This window comes from Erithacus rubecula, assembly GCF_903797595.1.
Source record: "Erithacus rubecula genome assembly, chromosome: 3".
In the NCBI taxonomy this organism is placed as follows: Eukaryota; Metazoa; Chordata; class Aves; order Passeriformes; family Muscicapidae; genus Erithacus; species Erithacus rubecula.
This window is the reverse complement of record NC_136689.1, coordinates 43,761,947-43,785,292: the sequence shown is the minus strand read 5'-3', so window position 1 is coordinate 43,785,292 and position 23,346 is coordinate 43,761,947. Positions and strand designations below refer to the sequence as shown.

At 40.1% G+C, this 23,346-nt stretch overlaps 1 protein-coding gene across 10 annotated transcripts in view; it reads right to left on the bottom strand.

The window, feature by feature from the left end:
- Positions 1–490: 490 nt before the first annotated feature.
- The window catches only part of ULK4 (unc-51 like kinase 4), a 217,325-nt gene continuing 194,469 nt past the window's right edge, over positions 491–23,346 (bottom strand). For 9 of the 10 annotated variants that reach the window (XM_079299912.1, XM_079299915.1, XM_079299913.1 and 6 more), the window contains 2 exons: positions 3,979–4,067; positions 990–1,383 (listed from right to left, as the gene is read on the bottom strand). In XM_079299912.1, the coding sequence (XP_079156038.1) occupies positions 1,299–1,383; positions 3,979–4,067 (174 nt within the window). In that variant the 3' untranslated portion in view covers positions 990–1,298. Of the gene's footprint in view, positions 934–989; positions 1,384–3,978; positions 4,068–23,346 lie in introns of those variants that run through there. The other variant, XM_079299920.1, reaches the window with a different exon arrangement.

Sequence of the window (23,346 nt, the reverse complement as noted above, 5' to 3'; positions counted from 1 at the left end):
GTAACTGGCTTCCCATGAGGCAGCACCTGTGTGGCTGCAAGGGGACAAAGTGGGTCTGAGACTGCTGGCTCAGCTGCAGACTGCACCTGTCACCAGCTCTGGGGCAGCAGCACTCCTGTGGGCACTTCCACTGCAGGCAGCAGTTTGCCAGCAGATCAGAGCAGGCCTTGGCTGCAGAGGCTCCTTACTAAAGATGCTGAGAGCTGCAAGGAGCCATATTAGCCTGTTTCCCCTTTGGCTGCAGAGGGAGAAGGCTCACACAAAGAGTTCAGCTTTGTTCTTCTCAGCCACACTTGGCTACTCGACTTTTACGGTGAAATGCTACATCAAGTAATAGCCAGCACTTAACTCTTACCTGTTTCTAGTAACTCCAGCTGCTACACTATGAAAGATGGTGGTATTTGAAGTAATGTAAGAAAACTATGCCTGTGAGACACACAAGGTGAAATCTGTTTACATGGGGCTGTCTGAGAGCAAGGGTATAGCAGCTGCTCTCACAGGCACCTGCACTTAGTGGGTGCACTGACTGGCAGACATCAACCACAGCACACGTGGAGGAGAATTTAAATCTTCACTGTGGGATCTGCAAGCTCCAGAGGACCTTTTCTAGGGGAAAAGCTTCAACTTCTACTGTGAGTTTGGCAAACTGCCAGGGTTATTATCACACCTGATGTCAAGGAACTGCAGAACAACACTCCACCCGTGTAGCTTAAGCTGTGCAGTGCTAGGCAAAGGAAGGGCACACAAAAGGCTGCTCAGTAGAAACCTGGGTGCCATCCATCATCCTTACATGCCACACACACACTGTCTCTGTGTGATCACAGTGGTTGGTACTGGTTGCTTGAGGTGAACAATAGTGTGATAAAAAGGCGTTTTCTAGTGCCAGTCACAAGCATGAGGTGACCCTTTAAGATGAACAGCAAAGGCAGTCACCTGGTCCAAAAGATAAATGAACAAAAGATAAACAGCAGCTTGAAACAGTGGAATACTTTATGTTGTGAAGTAACTACTGTTTATTTAATTTACGCTTTCAAGTTATCATATACTTGAGCTACATCGTGAAATGCCAGCAAGGCAAAGTAGTAACCAAGAATTCATCCTTACAAACTTTTAAAAAAACAAACCACCACTCCCTCCCCACCCCGAACCAGCTTCCCTCCCTTCCTGAGCCAGCCCAAATTCTGCATATGCTGCAGCTCAGATTGCTAAATGAGTTACATCTGCTCAGCTCATCTGAAGGTGTTTGTGCTGAGCAGGGTACACAACCTGCACGTTTCAGAAGGCTGGCCAAAAGCGCCTCACTTGGGGGTCTCGATGTTTTCGCGGCCCACTGTTCTCAGAATTCCAAATGCCAAGGAAGCAACAGCAATGTCAGCATGAGAGCTAGGAATTAAAAACAGTAACATGTATTAGACGTCCTAAGGAGAAAAAAATGTTTTGTTCAAATTCCACATTTGCCTATGCTGGAAAATTCTGAGTAGCCATTAACTGCACTCTACCGGCCTTTCTGTTAAGAAGTAACATGTAACCAGTGATTCTGCCCTGTAGCATATCTTGAACAGAAATGAATTTCAGCCCAAACTCCCAGTAACTGCTACCTCACTCAACCTTCTCTGTAAAAAAAAGCAGATAGAATTTATCATACACCCTGTGACTCTTCACACACACACTTCCAGCTTGGCAGAGAAATGTATTTTCACACACACACAGCCCTCTGCCTGCAGTGCCCTCTGCCCAGGCAGGCACTTCCTCTCCAGCTGCTGCCCACCTCCTGCAAGGAGGACTGGCTGTCCTTCCACCCACAGCACTGCACTGGGGCCCTTTGCTTCCTCACTTAGGGTTTTATTGTATATATTTTGCCTAATTTTTTCTTCTGGAAACACGTTTTTTCCTAGCATTGGAACAGAGGCTCTAACACACTACCCCTAGTTCACAGAATCAAGTATGTTTAATTTTTTTATGGACTCCCATCCCTCATCTATAGCTTAGAAAAAACATCAGCAGATCAATCTTCTGTGATTCTGCTAATACCTGACAATATCTACTGGTACTCCACGCTTTGGGAATACAGAGCTAATCAGAAAATCCAAATGATCAGTTCACACTCATAAGCCAACGTCTTAATAAGCAGCAGTTTAAGTTAAAAAATTCAGTTATCTGAAACACACCTTAGAAACCTGTCTGTAAGAAATGAGCAAAGCAAAAACACTCCTCAAGCAATTCAAGCCAGTGGTAATATGTGGGTGGTAGGGCCTGGAAGTTTAGACAACCCTGAGGATGGCTTAGATCCAGGATCTCAGCTGTACTGCCTCTAAAACATTTCCAGTTCTGCAGGAGATACAGAGAGGCTCCTTAATCAGGTTTAAAGCACAGGTGAGGAGACCAAGTTTATCAAGTCACAAGGGATATTTTGGGAAAAATGCCACAGGGAAATCTGAGGAGAAGGCAGAATATCTATACCTTCCATAAATAAATGTCCATTCAGCTAAGTGTGATAAAGCTTCCTAACTCCAGGCTTTCTCTGCCTCCCTGTTTCCAATTTGTGCATGTCTGAGTCCATTACACCCCCAGGAAGCAGGCTGAATCCCTCTTAGTCTCTTCTGGAGGCAAATGGATAGGGACATGTGTTCCCTAAAGAAGGGGAGGAAGGGAAATGAATCCCATGAGTTCTCAGGGGCTCCCTTGTTGCTGTTACAGTGCTCAGTACAGCAGAGGAACCTGGCTCACCTTAATGTATCAGAACAGTCCTCAATGGCATTATCTGGAATTTCATCTACTGAGCATCCTGTGCTAAATTAGAGTGAGTGCTGTATATCTGGGCTCTCTAGGATGTGTTTTTCTGCATACAGAAATGCACAGACTGTACAGACTACTGAGGAAGCCAGAAAAGCAGAACTCCAAGACAATGACTGGGCTGTCTGGTGCATCTAATGCTGAAATGCTACTAACAGAGTGAAAGTTATTTTTAACAGAGGAAAACCCTGTTTCCCCTACTCTCATTTTCAGTGGTGGTGCCTGTGTCTCACTTGGGAAGACCTGACATTTTATTTTAGTGAGATAATTTAATGTGTCATACAAAACTCTGTGAGTCAGCAGCCAAGTGTGCGAGAAGGATGCTGACTGCTCTGGACAGGTTTGGTTAGTCCTTGGTGTGCATCTCCTTGCACTCACCACATCCCAACATTTCCTCTCCATGTCTGCCCACACCCTTCCTTCCTTTCAACACACAGTACACTCTGCCATGACTTTGAGGAGCCAGTTTTCCAAGAAGCCTGCATTTGGGAGGACAAACAGCACTGAAAAGATCATCTTAGTGTTTCAAAAACTGATCTTGGAACTATAATTTCTTTATAAAGTTTACTTTAACCAGGCGTGAAATGAAGCCAAACAACCCTCAGCAGAAGCATAAAATTTGTTTTGAGAGTAAGAGAACAGCCATTCATTCATTCATATGTCCAAGGGGGATAGATAAGGGAAAATCTATGGGAGATGAGCTAATCTTTGGCAATTTGTTGGGACTAGCACCTTTGTTCTTGCAGAGAAGGCTATGGTATTCCTCTAAGTCTCATGCCTTCTGCAGAAGCCACAGGTATTCTTAAACAAAAGCAGTTCTGTTCTTCAGCTGAACATTTGAAAGGAATCAGCTGGCAAGTGCATCAACCACAGCTACCTTAACACGGGGCACAAATGTTGCATTGTGCATGCAGCCCAAGAATAGATAGAAGGACCAAGATTTGGAATAAAATAATAAATTTTAAAAAATAACCCACAGAATCTACATACGTGCAGCAGCTGGGGATCAAAGCGTGCTGCAGGCTCTGACAGAGAGGACTTTGGAGGAGAGCAGTGCAGGGAGGGGGGCCAGGGACAGAAACCTGAGAAGCTCTTACTGCACAGAATTACAGAAGACCATTGCACTCAAAAGAGGAGGTGAGCACTCTCAGCCCTGGAAATTCCTGAGAGCCTGAGGGAACTCACCTGGCAGTTTGGGCCAGGCTCTCTATAGCCTGGATAAGAGCATCACCATCATTCTTCAGGCTCTCTGAGAGCTTCTTGTTTGAAGTTATCTGGAATAAAAAGAAAGAATCTTTAACAAAGGCTTAGAAAAAGATTCCTCTCTGTCATTTTTGTGGGATAAGAGAGAAGGAAACAAGTTACAGCATTTATTACAATTGTAAATGGAATGTGACAATGAAGAGACCCATGAGAAAGTCCCTTTTACTGAATTTTAGGCAGAGACCATCTAAAATGTCTTGGCTTAGTTAAAAATATTCACCCATGTTCTGAGTCCCTGTATGCATGTATCACAGCCTGCCAATCCTGATTTCATTCTTAGTATCAATGCAAATACAAGCCCCATTTAGTCTGAAACCCAGGGATATCTTGGGGAGACAGTTATTTTCATTTCTCATTTCAGGGAAAAGCAACCAAGCTTCCACCAGCCTTCAGATCAGGACGTGTGGGGTTTCCCTGAGAGAAATTATGTTAAAACAACTGCAAAGTTGGCAACTGCATATAGAAATTTTTCTTGCTCTCATCAGTCATTAGGAGTGTTACTTGCACAGGACAGTCACAGAGCAGGGGGCTGAGTGACCAAAGCTATTTGCCCTTTTGTGTCAAATGAATCCTGATTATAGCTGATTTTGCTGCTGGTGATTTTATTACATGAATCCACAATGACTGGTTTATTGTTTCTCCAGCCCTAGGTAGTACAACTACACAGCTCCAGACAGCCACACATTTCCTGATGGTTAAGCAGGTGAACAGGAAGGTCACAGGGAACACGACATGAAGCCTCATGAACTGTAGCTTGAACAGACACTGAATATTGGCAGCTTGCTGAAAAGCTCTTGTATCTCAAAAAAGACTAAAAAAATCTGGTTTGCGTGTCAGTTCCTGCTTGCAAAGGTAAATAAATCTTGACTGAAGAGAAAGGGAGAGGACCAGACCAGCTGATTAGTTTGATACCGGAGGAGTTAATGCTTGAAACAGTAACTTCTAATTCCAAAATCTGGCAAGGACTTGTAAGCTTTAGCGTGCTGTGGCTGGCCCTGTTTACCATTGATCAAGCATCTGGGCAAGATGCCTTCACATCTCTCTCTTAAATCACAACAGAAGCTGTATTTACAGCTGCCATCCCACCGTAATTTATCAGCAGTGATTCTGCAACAACAGTGTCACTCACTACATCTTATAATTGTAACGTTGTCTAGCTTAGCAGTTACAGGGAACAGGGACCTGCCTGAAGTAAACCAAAACACATCCTGTGTGTTGGAAAAAAAAAACAGTGAGGCCATTACCTAAGCATAAATCATTGGTAAATCCTGATTACAGATGGTTAAAACTTTCTAATCTCTTGAGATTTACATTTGATTCTCTCAGTTCATATTTCAGAAATCCAACCTTCTCTATTTGTTACCTGCTAGACAATGAAAAGGAATCTGGAATCTGAATGTGAGAACATCACCACATTTAACAGGAGCAATACAGGGAGAAAAATACTTTCATCACAAGACACTGCTTTCCGTTCCTAATGAGTGGTCATGCCTCTACCAAACACTTCCCTGCAACTCCTGCAGCTCACCAGGTACTGTCACTTTCCTTGCACTTTTCACAATCATGTCCCTTGTTCATGCTGCACACTTTAAAAAGCCAGGAGGTCACAGGGAAAGAAGGTCACTAGGACTGAATCTCGCTCCATAAAACTACCAGGTCAAATAAAGGTTACAGATATCTCTCATTCTACTACATCCTCCTAACTTTTGGGTGCTGACATTTGTACAACCCTCACAGTCTCTTCCCGAAATAGCAAATGGCATCAAACAGAGAACATTCAAATTATGCTCAACTATAAAATCTGGTACAAAGAAAAACCATTTATTTCTAAAATGATTTATTTCAACAATAACTTAGTCCAAGTGAGTCACAGGGTCTGACTAGAAGCCTGTCCATGCTGCAGCATGCCTTGTGTCACTATTTCTGTGCATACAATGCATCTGAATAGAAAGGATTAAAATGGCTTTATATGCACAGAAATTATAAAAGACTGAAACAGAAATTCCCATGAGATCATCTCACCACCTCTCTGTTAGACTTCACTGTGCAGAGCAGCTTTCAGCCACAAGCAATGGACTCCCACGGTATCCATCCACAGGGGCTACTCCCTGGGCTAACAAAATGCTTCAATAAGATCCTTTCAGCAGTAAAAGTGGTAGCATGATGAGGGAAAGGATCAGCATGAGCTGCCTCCAGTCCATTTAAATTAAGTATAACCCAAATTTAGAACACATTTTCTTGAGAGTGTCAACTACCAGCTTCACCCAAGCCAAGAGGTGTTGATGAAGAACCAACCTGTCCAAGTTGCCAAGACCAAACAGGGCTGCACAGATTTACAGGGGTGGTTGGGGTTTCTCCACCAGCTCTTCAGTGTCCAGAAAAACACTTCCTATCCACCACCTATCCACCACAGGCATGGGAGGGGACCAACTCTGTGCTAGCAGGAAAACTGCAGGTTGAATACAGGGTGAGCTGACAGCACCCAGTAGCCAGCTCAGCCACAGCTGCCTATGGTTTTTTGCCAGCACTACCATGCTCTGATCTCTGGCACTTGTTCTTTATCTCAGTCTGAGTAGATCTGACTGCTCCCTCAGCAATTTGAAGGTCTCTTGCACATGACAGATTACCTCCTGGTGCACAGGAGCATGTGAGAAATATTATCTGAATCACTGTTCACTTCCAGGATGAAACTTTACTCATGTTTCTTATTTAAAAACTGATCCAGTTTCAATCTCTTTTGTTCCACAGATTATAATGAATTATGACAGGGCATAAAACTACCATTCACCAACATCTGAAAAATTAACGTATTTTTCACTTTGTTATCTCTTTCTTCTACCCACCATTGCTGTGCCTTTTATCCACACCAGTTCTCATTCATTTGGAAATTTTAAAACTAGTTTAATGATCTCTTGCAATATTGCTGTTTGTTAGGGCTGGCTGCAACATAGATTCGATGACATAATCAATAGTTATTCCTTTAATTAAAAATGTAATTAAATCTCAGTTTAGTTGCACACTCACTGCAATTTAACAAGAATTTCAAAATTACTTTTCTTTATTAAGCCCACAACCATTCAGCAGCTCTCCTCTCCTCAATCCTGTTAAACAAGGGTGAGCCATAAGGAATACCATGGTTGATAGTATTTCCAAAAAATTCAAGAAAACCATTCAGATATTACGGTACTGGTAAAGATGACTGCAGGAAAAGTTATAAAACATTTCCACTGGAATATCTACTTCCCTGAGGAGTTTTGCATTCTTGCTCTAAGAATGGATTTTTGAAATTCATATTTCAAGAAAGTCTAGAAACTTAAGGGCAAATTCCTTCTGTTAAGGCTGGTTTCATAATGCTGAACTGCTTTCTCTGATTAGTTTCAAGTTACATTTTGTTATTTACAATGGAGAGAAATGACCTAGGCAATAAACTACTCTCTCATCATTTTTTAGAGAAAGAAATTCTTCCTTTTTGAGGTTTCAAGTGAACCATAAACTTGATGTCTGTGAAATAAACTGCAAAATAATGCAAAAATAAAGAGCTTTTTATTTGAAACCTTGTCTTCATTGAAGACAGGTCTTGGGAGCATATTCAACTTCAAGTATCATCTTCTCAAATAAACAACTGCTGGGGATGTTCACAATTTGCATGCTCAACAGATGCTTTTCTACAAGCTATTACCTCGCCTGTATAAACAGATACAAGCAAGACACCACAAAATGTGCCTCCTTCTCACCAACTGTTTCTTTCTCTTTCCCAAACACACATATTTTAACCTCATAAAGCAATGCTTCTTTACATTTTCATCAAAATTTAATATAATTCAGCTAATTACAGATATACAATTCTTGCTCTACTTTACTGGCACAGGCTGAGAGCAGCCACATGGGTAAGGCAGAAGCTGCTGTGGGTTGATTTATCAGAACTACCAGATACTCACAGGTCCAATGACAGCATTGCCTGAATACTGACACATGCTGTGAATAAAATACCACTTATCCCTTGTTGGAAGCTTTTCTGTGAATGGAACTTTTACCTTCAGCTGCAGTACAAACAATCAGCAATACATTTTTTCTATAGGCTAACTGGGACCCTATGTAGGACACAAAATATATTAAAAATTAAGTTTCCAGACTTAAAAACACTAAAGAATTGAGAACACTCTTATTTCCCTCTAGACACTCTTTCTTCATAGTAAGTGCTGTTCCTGCAATTTTAAATATGCATCTCAGACTTTTCATCCCTACTCCCATCTTTGACTGGCTGAAGGCACTGTCAGTGGACACAGAGCCTTTCATCCCCAACCAAAGCTACTGTTTCAAATGTCATCCAGGCTGGTAGGCACTCAAAGTTGATGGCTATTCACAGCTGCTTAGTGTGACCTTATTCCTATTTTTTAAGGAACAAATGTCAAGAAATATAGTGGTGTTAAAAACATTGCCATAGCTGATGTGACAGCCAGAAAATAAGTCAATGGGATAGTAACTTCAGAAATGAGGCACAATGCCTAGGCTGCAGGGGAAAACATTCTGTGTTGTGACCCATCTTATACCTATCCCAGGGCATTTAATGGTACTTTTCCTCCCAGGCTGTCAATTCTGAGCTATTCACAAGCACTGCAGTAATCAAATAAATCATGTCACTTGATCTGTCATTCTCAGCTCATGGTGACGTGGCCAGAAATATGCAGCCATTCCTTCTCAATGGAGGAGCACAATAACCCAGCAAATACTGCAACCAGGGACTCATGCAGGTAACTAAATCTAACATTCATTGGCTGTGGACTTAGTAAATATAAGCATTTATTTCATTATAAATTGCTCTCCAAATGTATACACTAAGCTTGCAGTGCCCAGAGGAATTATAATAAATGAACTCATCCTATTCCATGATGGATCAGGTGGATCTCACTTCTGCAGGCCCGCACACTCTTACAAAGTAATGTAGCCTTTGTGTACTGAAGTGCCAGACCAAATAAAGCATTTGGAGCCTATAAAATACAGGTTGTGATGATGGCATTTAATAATCAACCCACAAAGAAAAATCCCAAGCAGGGACCCAGTGCCCTGGTTTAGGGCAAAATTTAGGAGGAAAACTCTGAACAGGGTTCCTCTAGAAAGAAAATTCAAGATACTTGCATAGTGCTTGGAGAGTGTTGCTGCCAAAGAGCATGAAAAACCTCCTGTTGAGAATAAAGTTACCCAAATTCACTTTCCTCTCTGGAGCTCAGGTTGCTAACACAGCCAGTGAAAACTCCCAGTCCAGACAGCACAGACCACAGTGCCTTTTCTCAGTGCCCCCACAGCAGGCTCCTGGGCTCTCCTGTAGCCCTCTCTCCTTTTCTAGGCAAGTGAGGGTCACATTTTGTTGCTGTAGCAGGGTTTCCACTGAATGGGGAAAGGCAGGGAGGTTTGGATGGTTCCCACACAAGGAATAAATAACATGGGGACTTGGCAGGGAGGCAACTGGCAGCATGGCTCTTCAGGTAGGAGAAGTTAAACATGAACTCCCATTTACCAGGGAAACTCTCTAGTCATTAGGGCAATTTTACATTTGTGGTAGCAATTTTCTAAAATACAAAAGCAAAACAACTAAACCTAGCAACAAAAATCCCAGATATATACAGTGGTCTTTTGTGAGGTGTTGAATCTGACTAGTTACACACGCTCTCAGCAGGGCTGTGGGACAGGACCCTCTAAAGCACTGAGGTGCAGCAATTTACAGGCTGTTTAATGAAAATTAATGGTAACTCTTGCCAGGCTTTGCTAACAGAGACATTGTATGCTCACTAGGATGGCCACAAGTTATTTTTGCTATCCATAGTGTAGGAGAGCTCATTCTAAAAGGATAAGACCTTCACAGCATTGCTTCCTTGCTGCTCTTCTCTCCACACATTCTCTACACACCAGTTCCAGCTGGAGAGAGACACAGAATGTGTGTGTGGGAAGAACAAATCAAGTCGGACAAGTTATATTTATGTTACTAATTGCCAAGTCATTTGAACAGGCCTGAGCAATGCTGCTGGACCATAAAAACAAGAAATGAAATTTACAAAAGCATGAGTGTTCCAGGTGTGCTTTGGCAAGCACATTGCAGTCAGGGATTACAGACACACAATTACAAAGACTTTGTGGCTTCAGATCCTGCAAATACATGCGAAAACAAGCAGGTATCTGTGACAAAAAAAAAAAAAAAAAAAACCCTCAACCCCATACTACATCAGACAGCTTAGCTCTGATTTCAGAGTTCAATAATCATTTTTTTCTCTTTACGGATAAAATTCTTGTTCCACTGTAGTCAACAAACACCTTTTGATTTTGATAAGGCCAAGATTTCATTCGAGGTGTTTTGTTTCCTTCTAATTTGTATATGTGTGTGGAGGTTTATTCTAAGTTCAAAGCCATTCCTATGGGTAACTTGGAACCGTCCCAGTTCCCAGCAGTCTGAGCGCCACACTGGCTCGAGGACTATTCACAGACAGACAGGGAATGTCTCCTGCATGATAGATAATTGTTAATTGATTTCAGATGTTTCTTGACACCTATTCACTTTGAGGCTATTCTCTGCCCTTCAGCATATACATTTTGGACACAGAGGCATGCTCTGTAAAATTGTAACATTCCCAGCTCTAAGGGGCATTGTCTGAACATAAGAGCAGATTAATAAAACTGCAGGGTGATTATTGAACAAAAGGCACTCTTTGTCTTGTTTGATTTTTCAAGTTTGGTTTTAATGCAAGTGGTATTCTCTGCTCGCTTTCAGAAATGTCTCTATAATCCAGAAAATATCCATTATTGCAGTTTCCACCCTCTTCAATGAGTGAGATATTTGACTTAGCAGAGCTGGATAGGGCAGCCTTTTTATATCCATTATACAACCAGCTGACCACAACAGCTTTATTAGCAAAAGTAAACTGCAGTTCTGTGTAGCAAAACATGGCTCAAAGCTTCTACAGGAGACTTTCACATAGGCCTGCAGTGTTGACAAGTGATGCAAGCTCAGAAGCCAGCCCAACATCTATATGACACTGGAAATTAGCACTTGCCATCCTGTTGCTGGTGATCTCAAACACAGGTTCATCTGTCACCTGCATGCCAATGACTCCCTGAGGTGCTACTTCAGACCAGTTTTACTCTGTCCAAATGATCCCAGCCAGTCTCAGATACCTGCTTTAGCCAAATTGGGCCACATACTAAGCTTATGCAAAATTTGCAAGCCCTTGATCCCTCTTCCCACAGCTTCCAAGCAGCTGCCTGTATTCACCCTGCTAGAACTGGTGAGACCACCACCTCCCAGGTACACTTCACCCTGACAGTCTCTTGTAACATCCTCCTTGTAAAAGAAACAGGAAAATCCACTGGAAGAATTTATTATTACCACAGTTCAGATCCTACATTTATGTTTCTTTAGGAGCTGTTATAGAGGCCTCCCAGTTGTCGTGGAGCAAAGCAAACTAAAAATAGTTACAAACATTAAAACAACACACAGATTCACTGCACATCCAGGTTTCCCCTCAAATTCATAATTTTCTGAATCTCTCATGTTCAAATATCCTTCATAGTCTTTTTTCTAATCAGATTTTCTCCTAAAATAGCTTCTGACAAGTAACTCCTAAGACTTCTTAAATGTTGATTCCCATAACTTTTTCCACTGACACTGCCCTTTATGGCCTAATAATTCAATCTGTGAATAAGATCCTTGAATTTCAACATCTGTCAACCCTTATGTCTCACTGTAAAATCACAAAATAGTCTAACTGCAAAGTTTTTTTGAGTTATATCCAACTTTCATTGACATACTCCATGGGTTAGGGATACCCTTTACTTTCACATACATCTTCATCAAGTACAGCTAAATCAAGATCTCTCACTCACATTCGTGTGCATGCAAACCTTCACTTTTGCTTTAGTGAATGGCCTTATCTCAAACTATGACTAGTTTTTGATCTCATTTAATCTCCCCTGTCCAGCTGGGGAGTGATAAAGCAGCATGGTGGGCGCCTGGCTTCCAACCCACACATGCTGGTCGGCCCACCACACATGCTTTGACAATTAAAATAATTTTGAACATTTACACCCTTGTAAGGGTAAGAATCATTACCACACATAACTCATCTTCTCAGTATTAGGAGAGCCAGTGACACCCAGAACATATTGGAAAATGCTGACCTTTAAATGGCAATTACCATACAGGAGAAGTATGCAAGCAACCAAGCAATTACCAATTTAATAAATGCTGTTATGTCTAAGGACACAAATCCTTGAACAGCCATGCAGCAATGCTCAGGTGAACTGGGCAAACACCTAGGAACAGCCAAGAAGTTTTGGCTAACTGAGGAATTTGAAGTGTAATGCACACAGCCTCCAAAAAATGATACCTACAGCCTGATAATGTTCCTCGTCCAGCTTTAAAATGCTCCTCATAAAGACAAAAGACTACTATGCCTTGATGAAGGCAGAGTGATGTCAGCAGAGCTGTCCAAGTTGTCTGTCCAATTCAAGTCTGATCTTGTATGCAAAGTCCCTACCTGTCCCAGAGCAAAATCTCTATATAGCATTGATCAATGGATCAGTTATTCCATGAAGGATGAAACTAAATGCTCACATTTGTCATAATCTGGACTTAAGCACAAGACTCCAGTAATTAACCATCTCTACAACTTGGCTTGATGAGGTAGATATACTATTCCAAGAAAAGCAGGAATTTGATAAGTTAAATCAAGAATTAACACCGATTATGAAAAACTCATTTGTAAAGTATTAAAAAAGTAGCAAAATCTGGTTAGAAAAATCATTCTGAACTATGATTTTGAGCGAAATATTAAAGCATCTAACATTTGTTCCTTTGTAGCCCCTACAGACTTGATTTCCAGGGACACATAAAACTCAGACACCTTGGGATTTTCCTTAAGTACCAAACATAGATAGTCTTGCATATACAGGAGAAAAACAAAACCACCCCTCCTTCTGCCAAAATCCAGAAAAATGCTCTGAAGATTTTTGTTATTGGGAGAAAAAAGGATCAGTGTATTTATGCTTCATGCAAAATGCAACTAGGAATGTAAATGACTGAACAGGGATATAAGTCTATAAAACACCAATTTCTGAGGAAAATTATGCTTTATATAATGGTTCAATTTCCATAAAATTGTAAAAACTGCCATAAAAGCAAATGGATTTCTGAAATTGATGCTTGCTTATTGTCATGTGACAGATGGCTCTGGCTGCCTGGCAGAGAACAAACAGCTACCTCATTGGTTCTCACTGACCTTGGAGAGAATCATTTTAGTCTGTTTTTCATTTAACAAGTCCAGTTGCATTTATGTATCTTTACAGCAGCAAGTCAGTCATCCATATGTAATTACACAGAGGAGGTCAAAAGGAAGTAATAGTGATGAGCCCAACAGATGACACAGCTTGGCAATCTCAATAGTATTGCACTATGTAAAATTACAATGGTCTGAAACACCAAATGAGTCCAGCAATACTTTTGTGCCCACAGAAACAATGAATTAGGACTCCATAATGAAAACAACAGTGATAGTCATTGGGAATTACACTGGCCTTGATTCATGAATTGAATAAACAGGTTGCAGGTTTCAGAACTGCCAGTTTCACTACACAACCCAAAGCCAAACAGCTGTGTGAAGACAGCCTATTTCTCATTGCTGACCATGGCAGTATTCCTTTTTAGACAGCTCCAGTACCTATTCATAACCATACTTGGCTCCCAGTACCCAAATACCAGCACCAGTGATAATAGCTGGGGGCTATTCAGAAAGCAAACATGTTCCAAACAAAGGGGCAAGTAGCTTCCCCCAGGAACTTGAATCTGTAATATGCCAGTCACTGCAATAAAGACTTCTTATTCTTGGTGCTCTCCAAAATTAAGAACAGATCCCATTTTTGATTTTCCCATCCCCATCAATGTCATTAAAGAGTTGCAGATTGACTGAAAAATGTCAGTTGTGAAACCATCAACCAAAATGCCAGTCTAAATGTGCACTTAACATAGACACACATATACTTACAGACTTACACTACTTATTCCAAATAAACATAATAATACTTAACACAGAATGAATGGTTCAGCAGGCCAAGTTGTGAGTAAGCATTCACAGCTACTTCAGAGGTCATCCTCCCTCATGGCACTTCACAGTGCAGTTAACCACAAGTCGTCACTACATTCGGGTTTTGAGTTTTGTCAACACTTGCCTGTTCATTAAGTTGTGTTTTGACTCCACACACTTCATCGTTTATGAGCCCTGCTGTTTTAGTGACATCAAGAAACAACTGATTTGATGAGTTCACATCCATTTTCTTCTCTGCCTCAACTCACACCTGGCTAACTGTCAGTTTCATGAAAGACTGGCAGGAAAAGGTTCCTGGGGGAGCTTTCTTAAGCTTTTCTCAATTTATGGAGTTTTAGCTCCTGTGCATAAGAAAAATTCTTGAAGATATCTCCAACATAACACCATCCTATTGTCCTTTATAATTGCATTTCAAAATATGGATGAATATAAACACTGCAGAGATTCCTTGCTGCAACTGCGGAAACAAATGGGCTTTAAGACAAGGCTAAATGATTTCCAGCAGAAACTTACAAAGAGAAGATAAATCACCCTTTTCTTTCAACACAGTGCTGTGCAGTCATCGTCATCTTTTATCAGCCATTTCCACATAAGCAAGTGCCCTTCTTATGTTAGGATCACAATCTTTAACCTGGCAGTCTTCTATCAACAATAGAAGAAAAAGACAAAGGCCATGAGCCCATGATGTCTCTAACTAGTGGCATGAATGGCAACATAATGCTTTACTGTTAATTATAAAAGTCAGGGAAGACCAACACTCATTTTATTTAAGGACAAAACTCCAGTAGCTGGTAACTCATCCCTGGCAGTATAAGAAGCAGGGTGATGCACGACAAATCTGCATAATACTCAGAAGATGGATAATACATAAGATATATTCTGCATATACATTCTGCATAATACAGAAGATGAAATGAGGGGAATAAGACTGGCTGTCTATGCAGGCTGTGGCCACAGCAAGGATAATTTTGACCCAATGCAAAGGCCCAATTGCGACTGCAGAAGAGAGACAAGGCAAGGAGGAATATACCACAGTGTCAGGAAATGAATGTACAAATTATAAAATCTCTGTTTAAATAGATCATCTTCCCCAAAGAGAAAACTGTCTGGCACTGATACTCGAGCTTATCTCCTCCATTGTGTAGTTAAACAAATTTTAGCTAAATTAAAATAATGCAATTAAGTAAAGAGTCAAGCAGTCACAAGCACTTCAGCTAAAGCAGTTCAAGAGACTACCAACTACTCAGCTAGAATGTGAAACTTATGTATATATGCCCTCACTACATGGCAGTGCTAAGTGGACTGGCTTGAACCACCTCTGTTGGTGACTTACAGCAATCTGTTTTAGTCTGTGCTGTAAAAGATGGACAGCCCATACAGGTGGCTGTGCTATTTCAGCAAAGGTAGCATTAATTTCTAACTGAGCAAGCAACAGCTTCTTCAACTTCTTTGCCTTGATAGCACCACAATGAATTATTTTTTAATGCATCCTTATTTTTATAAAACATATTTTGAGATTAGTTATGTCATCAGTTCTGTTGTCCTAAAGAGTTATGTTTGGTTTAGTGCTTATAGTAAAAAAAAAATTAAAATCCCTGTTCCAACTGTCTGTTCCATTTTTTTGTCAGTGGTTCCCAAACTAGGAAGGGGAGAATAAGATCCCTGTTTTAATCTCACTTGCTCTGGTTCCCACTTTAGCTGGAACAACCAAGGAAGGTGTGAGTACACGAATGCTGGCCCAAGACAGGTTTCCAGGTCAGTGGAGTAAAGACAGCAGAGAGGCAGGACAGTGAAGCAGAGGCAGTGGTGGACTGTGCAGGGCAAACTCCACTGCTGCCACCACCACAGTGCCTTAGGCATGAGCTCACAGACTTTGTCATTAAAAGGTGGAGATAAAGAGGTAGAAAGACAAGAAGATAACTTTCAGCAAAGTACACAGCAAAGGCAGTCAGTCCTGTAAACACAAAATCTGCTGAATTTCCAAAGAAAACCCTTATTCTATAGGAAGTAATTTAATTCGGATTGGGGAGCATTTGCTGGAAGACAAGCTGACCATTTCTCTTTGTAACTCTCTAATACAGGAGAGATTGACCTTTGCATTCTCATTTTGATGCTTATCTTGAACAAACAGCCTAGAAGTCAATGTCTACTGAGAAAAAATTAGGGAAGTGACTTTTCTCTAAAAGTGCAGGGCAAGTCCAAGGGGAAAAAAAATTAATAAATATGAGTCCAGCAGTTGTGGCTGAATGTTAACCAGCTTTGTTTATTTTGCCATGAAATGCTTGCTGAAACAAGTTAAAGTTCAATCTTAAATTACATGATTAAGTCTTTCAGGGAAGAAGCTTTTGTTATCTCAAAATACACTGTATTTCAGTATGAGCAGAGGAACAAACATTTTCTTATATTATATATTTTTGCTTTTATCTTGTGGGCAAACATAGTATTCAAGGAATGGATAGCACTGAACCTCACACCTGATTTACAGCACCATCACTTCTGCAGTCTCAGCTTCAGCTGAAGAAACAGTCCTATGAAACTGTGTAAAAAGCAGCTACCCACAATACAGATGTCAGCTATGATCTAATCAGACTGTGAACTGAGTATTTTTCCCTCTCATTTTCACTTTGACTATGGAAAAAAAGCATAAAGCAGTATTATCAATGAAGGTATTCATAATAAATATGCACAGGTTACAAATAAAGCATTTTTAACTTCATAACACCGTTTGTTTTCTTTTAGAGGTTACAAGTGAAAATTCCTCAGACACTTTTGCTGATGTGCAGCTAATTACACCAGTGTTTTACATTTGCCCTTGCACAATTACCATTAACAAGGTATGCCTTAAAATTAGATGTTGCAGTCCTTACACTTAACCTGATTAGGTCAAAAATTTAAATATTAACAGCTACAGAAATGCAGGCAGATAGATTCTTTTTAAACAAGAAGTCCTTACGTACTCTCACAGTATTCTTTTAAAAACACAATGGTTTCATATGCAGAATGAGCACCTGGATATCTGCCACAATATCCTGCTCCTGTGCCCACCAATCAATCAATCTTACAACTTTGTCCTTCAGGTTTTAGGTAACTGAGTCACAGCACAAACTTAATCACATCACAACACAAAGCTGAAGCGATGCTCTCATTACTGTTCCAGGAAAAGAAATAAACTCAATTCCTGTTGACACCAGCAAATCCAGCTTTCAGCAAAGACCCACAAAGGTCCTGACCAGACAACAGAGAGAGCAAATAACATGAGTGGCACTCTATTAAGGAAACTATTATTGCGAGATAGTGACAACAAAACTTTTAAAGAAAGTCTCAGTGCTTTGTTAGAGGATTTTTGAATTTTAAAGGAGATTTTGAAGGATAGTTGATTCAACCAAGTCTATGATCCTCTTTTGGTAAGTTTAAGGTACCTGGAAATTACCTTTATGTCAGGATAAAAATAATTTTTTACATTAAAGAATAGATTTATTGCACTATTTGAAGAACTCAAGTCAATCTAAATTGGCTGAGAGGTTCATTTTGAAGCTCTTTACCCTTTTTAAATACTATATTTGGGTTGCTCCCTAGCATAGTATAAGACATGTAGAAACAAAATCTAAAATGACTAAATCTGACATAAAAAGAATATCTGTCTGATCAAAGCCCCTAGCTCACACCTGTGTTGCTTTTTTAGGTTTGGAGTGTTCTGGGGTTGTTTTGTTTTTTTTTTTTTTTTTTGTAAAACTAACTAGCAGGAAGTCTTATCTTCTGACAGTTGCACTTAAAACTGATTGTTTATAAAGATTTGAAGAATGATTTGGAATATCATTCTAAAAAAGCACCCAGGGCAACTGGGTGGATCAAGGGATTGCTAATGAGATATTGAATCTTTCACATCTAAACTGCTGATTTAAATTCAGCCCAGCACAAAGTTCCCCCAACTGGTGGACATCCGTTGACCTGTAAAAACCAAGATGATGTTGTCACTCTATTCTTAGAAAATACAGGTTGAACTGCCAGGAAAATTATCACTCTTTGCAGTGAAACCAAGAAGCAAACTGACAATGAAACACTTGAAATTAATTTTTATTTCTCAATACAGTAATATAAAACAAGGTTTTGGCTTTCTGGATCACATTTACTTTCCCCAACCTGTTCAAAATACGTTTCAGCCTCTAAGACTACTACAGTAAAACGAAATAAACATTTTAGTAAGGTAAAAATTAGTACTGAAGTTCCAGAGTAGCTATATTAGGCTTTAATGACTTATAATTTACAGAAAGGGCAGTGGTAGATGTTAATGAGTGACTCAGATGACTTTCTATTATGCTTTTCTGTAGGAGCAGTCATTATCATGTCAGTTGCTCAGAATATAGCACTCTCTCATCCTCCTTCTCATTTAATAAAACCAATTAATAATTTCCAGTAATTTATGTACTTAGAGAATTTAGAATCTAGTTTCACTCATAAATGACAGTAAATCTATCATTTAAATTAACTAACTAGTCATAGCTATTCTATAGACATTTTGTGTGTTTGAACATACTTTAGCCTGTGAACTATTTGCAACTCTTATTATTGTGATTCTTGGTTTACTAATGGTAGATCAGCTGCATGACATATTACCTTTTCTCTGTGCTGACTAGGTCAGATTAAGAGTCCATCTTCTAGGCTTCAAGTTCTTTGCTCTTGGTACATGACAGGACTATCAATCTCAAATAGCTGCCATGCAAAGTCCACAGCCTGCACAGGCAGATGGACTGACCTTACCTGCATATGAATCAGTGGTTGGGAACACATTAGTTGATACAACATGACCAGAACTTGCTCCACTCATACAACCTTCTTCCCTCTTTCCTTCTACCCCAAAAGTGCTCTTTCCCCACATAATCCAAGCCCCTTCTCCCTGCAAGAGCTTCTCTCACACCACCCACATGGCCAGACGAAACCCACCAGTTATCAGAGCAAGATCCAGCCATGTGCTGGTGGTACTACATGGAATAGGTAAGACTAGGTAAATTCTTTGTTGTATTTTTCAAATGATCCCTCTATAAAGTTCATGTCTCACCAGGGAAAACAGCTTCTTCCTGTGCTAGGTCCCAGGACAAATCTAAAGAGATTGTCCCTTGGACCAGGAAGAAGGAATGTGGTCCTTTTAAACAATGGACATTGCAGACTATCCATAGATGGTTCCCTCCTCAGTGCCATCGAAAAGCTCCAGTAGGTTCTAAGATGCTGCTTACACCAGGTATGCTTACAGCTGGCCAAAGCCACCAAATACAAGAAACATTCCTTAGCAGGGATAAAGAGAGACATTTTTGGAGAAAATACCATTTCCTCTCCTGCTAATCCTTTCCTACTTCCTTCCCCTTGTGCACTGCCTTATGTATCCTGATCCATTCCACATCCAGTTTTCCCAGCCATCCTTCCACAGACACTCATGAGCAGGAAATTTGCACCCAGATGCTGGAAATTTGTCCTAGGGAACAAAATCAACAAATTAAATTCATGGCAGGGGCAGGTTCCTTCACATCATTAGAGGAGGTCATTGCTGCACTCATCACCTATGTGTAGATACAGTGATATAAGAGGGTAACAACCACCAATATTCTGAGCACTCTTGAGTCCTTGAGAAAGCCCTAGATACGGTGCTCTGGAATATAGTTGGTGAGAAGGAAGAAACCACCTTAGAAGACACCAGAAAAAAACCCCATTCTAAAGATACAAGTACTTGGCTACCACCTTTCCATAAAAATCAAGGTCTTGGGTCTGATTTATGTCATTTGGGGAAGGAAAGATCCCCTATCTTCCAAGGTAGGTCTTCACCTAGATGCTGAAAAAACATCGGCACTTGGTGTTATCTTGCCTACCTAAACCTTCTCTTACAGCTCCAGCTGTTCCCAATCTCCGTTTGTGGTCAACCCCACAAGAGCCAGAATGAACTGGATCCAGAGAGAAACGGTGTACATAGAGAGCCCTTTCTTCTTGCATTTCCTGTAGATCTGTTAGAGGGGTATAATTCTCTACCAGGAGGCTGCTAACAAGCTTCCTGGTACCCTCTTACTTTTACAAAGAGTAGATGTACACACATGCTCCAATCTCCTCCCAAAGAAGCTGGATGCGTGAACAATGTGCCTCAACCCAGTGGTCTATTTGGACCCAGACGTTACACTCCTGTCACTCAAGGATCAATAGGACAAGTGCCTTTAGGCTCCTGGATGGCAACTTTAGGCACTGGTGACAACTTGACAGAGCCCTTCCCCAACTCGTCCTTCTTCTGTTGCTGCAGCCCAAGGACTGTAGAGCAGGCACACACCTGCTCTACATCCCAGCACCTCCATTACGAAGAAAAGATATTTCCTTCCTATCAAGCCTAAACTTCCAAAAATCCTCTACAAAGCCTATCTTATCTGACTGACTATTGTAATAATGACCAAAGGCTGACCTTAGTCAAAATTAGGAGCTCGTGCCCATTACACCAGGTAGCAGTCCACAAAAGGGCCAGACCAGCCACAGGGGAGCTCCTTACTAATTTCTGGCTTCATGGATATTTTTCTTCAGCAAACCTCAAAGTCTTGAGGCTATCCTCCAAAGAGTTAGGAGGATTTTTCTCTATATACATTATTCAGTATTTATTGTTACCGATAATGAATGTTACCAGAATTCTGTCACCCATTCAATCAATATTTTGATTTGTTTGCAACTCTTCACCATTAGCCTTGGTTTTGAATAATTCTGTATCATCCAAAATTCTTTGTCATATCATTCTACATCTCTCTTTTCAGGTAATTTATGAATGCATTGCAGAGCAAAGATCCTGGTGGGCTTATGAAAATAACAACACTTACGGTGCAATACTAGCTATTACTATTTTCCACCATTTAAGCTGCTATTAATCTGTGAGAAGAACTTCTCAGTCTCATGCTTTCTCCCAGCTGCTTTTGAAAGTTCTACTAAGAAGCCTTAAGAAATGCCTTTTCAAACTCCCAGTTCACTATATCAAACAGGTTGCAATTCTTCACACACTATTGACTCACTTGGAGGAACTGGATAAATATGGCTTCCCTCCACAGACATTATATTGACTCTTATGTAATCCACTGTATTTATCTTTCTGTTTACCCATCCCTTTCCTATTATCATGGCTAATAGTTCAGCCTTAGAGAACTCAGAGTTAAGTGCCAAAATGATCCCTGGAGCCCTTTAAAAAATTTTAGTCTAGATAATAGTTTACCTGCTCGGCTGCATATCAGAACTACAAGCTCAACAATTTCTTGGAAAATTACCACTGGAATCAACTGACTCAATTAGTTAAATTGCTCTAAAATATCTTTTTGTAATACCTTAAAATTTTTTTGACAATTCTATATATGGAAAAATCAGATTGAGATGATCAAACTATGTGACAGGCAAAAATCAGAAGTCTGAAAAGTTATCTTTGTGGTGTAAGTCCAAGACTTTCCTTCTTCAGGAGGAGAATACTTTGTGTCAGTTGAGGAAGTGAATTCCTACAAAGTTCCAGTAATTTCTCAAAATCTTTATAAATAGTGATAAATTCTTACCTCCATTGCAGATGATGTATGTTCATTTGGTGAAAAAATTGAGCTATTAATGAGAACTACCCCTAAACATGAAGAGTAGCATCTTTGTCTCTTTGACAAGTTTTTGAGAAGTACATACCTCAGAGTATAACCTGGATGACTGACTTTGCTAAATAACACATACTAATCAACTTGGTAGAACAACACAAACAATAATCTAAATTACCACCATTCATTTCCAACAAGCTTTTTTTTAGCACCTCAATGTTTACAGACATAAACATTCTAAGAGAGATAGAAGACTGCAGACCATAGGAAGTCCTCTGATGGACAACTCATATGAAGGAAGACTATTTCATCAGCTTGAAATTATTTTTTATATTTTCCCTTTAAACATTTCCTGGATAAAGCTCCTGGAGATGAGACACCTTCTAATTGTGTCCATCCTTTATCACATTTCCATCCAAAAATTTCATACACAAGAGAGACTCTCCTCAAAACTGACACTCAGAATAACATTTCTTGTATGGTGCCACTTCTGAATTTGCACAGAGAAACAGAAATGAGGGAAGATTTTGAAGAGCATGTTCCCATGTATTTGTAGCATATATATGACAAGGATACAAATATATCATAACAGCATATTTAGCTTTTGAATCTGAGAACAAATTATGGATGTATTTGCTCTTGTTCAATGTGAGCACCACTGGTAAGCACTTTTTGAAAGGATAATAAGGCAGTGGAAAGAATTAAGATACATAAAACTATGAGAAGAGGATAATTTTGTAATGGGCACATATTGTGGGAGTCCTCTGAATAGATTCTCAGAGCCAAGAAAAGCAGAACCATTTTTCATTTTGTAAATGAAATAAAACTTCTAATAAAGAAGTTTTATTATAAGTTTTATGAGATTAAAGAATCCTATTGCCATAGGACATGCCAGTGCAGTAAAACTAGGATATGATAGCATTTCAATGAGAAATGGAAATCACAGGTTTAGAATTGAGAGAATAATAAAATCTAGGAAGTTAAAATTAAATAAACATTGCAAACGCATCCGAGAACAACCAAAATAGTTTTGAGTACAGGTGGTTACCAGATCAGTGGAGGAAAATTTGCATCATTAAAAGGCATTGACAATTAATGTAATGCAAGTGAAGGACCAAGAACCCCACTGCGTTGTAATTAGGAGAACTATTCGTCAGTCTCACTTTAAATTTGACTCAGAGACTTCAGACACATCAGTGGCATTTATATAAGTAAAAGTTACTGGAATGACCACACCTAAAACCCATTAGTACTACTAACTTGTAGTTAATCAGTTAACCAAAGACTTACTAAGTACGTCACCAACCAACATATGGGGGGAAGAAACAAGACTAAGTTCTCTAGACAGCCTTAAAGGCTGTGGTTCAGAAAACACTAAAATAGGGGAAATGTCAAAGAGTGGTTAGGGTATGGAAACAGACAGATGATGGGTATGTAACAAAAACTGCAAATATCAGATTGCTAACAAGGAAGTCTCCTGGGTGAGACTGCCATAAGAACAAGCTGGAAGCTGGCAACTGGGGAGCGCACAGAGAGATAAGCAAATGGAGGTTATGGCCTTTGTCTTCCGAGATCACAGGAGAGGATTTAATTAGTGGTTAGGGTTATCCACAGAGCAGCATCTC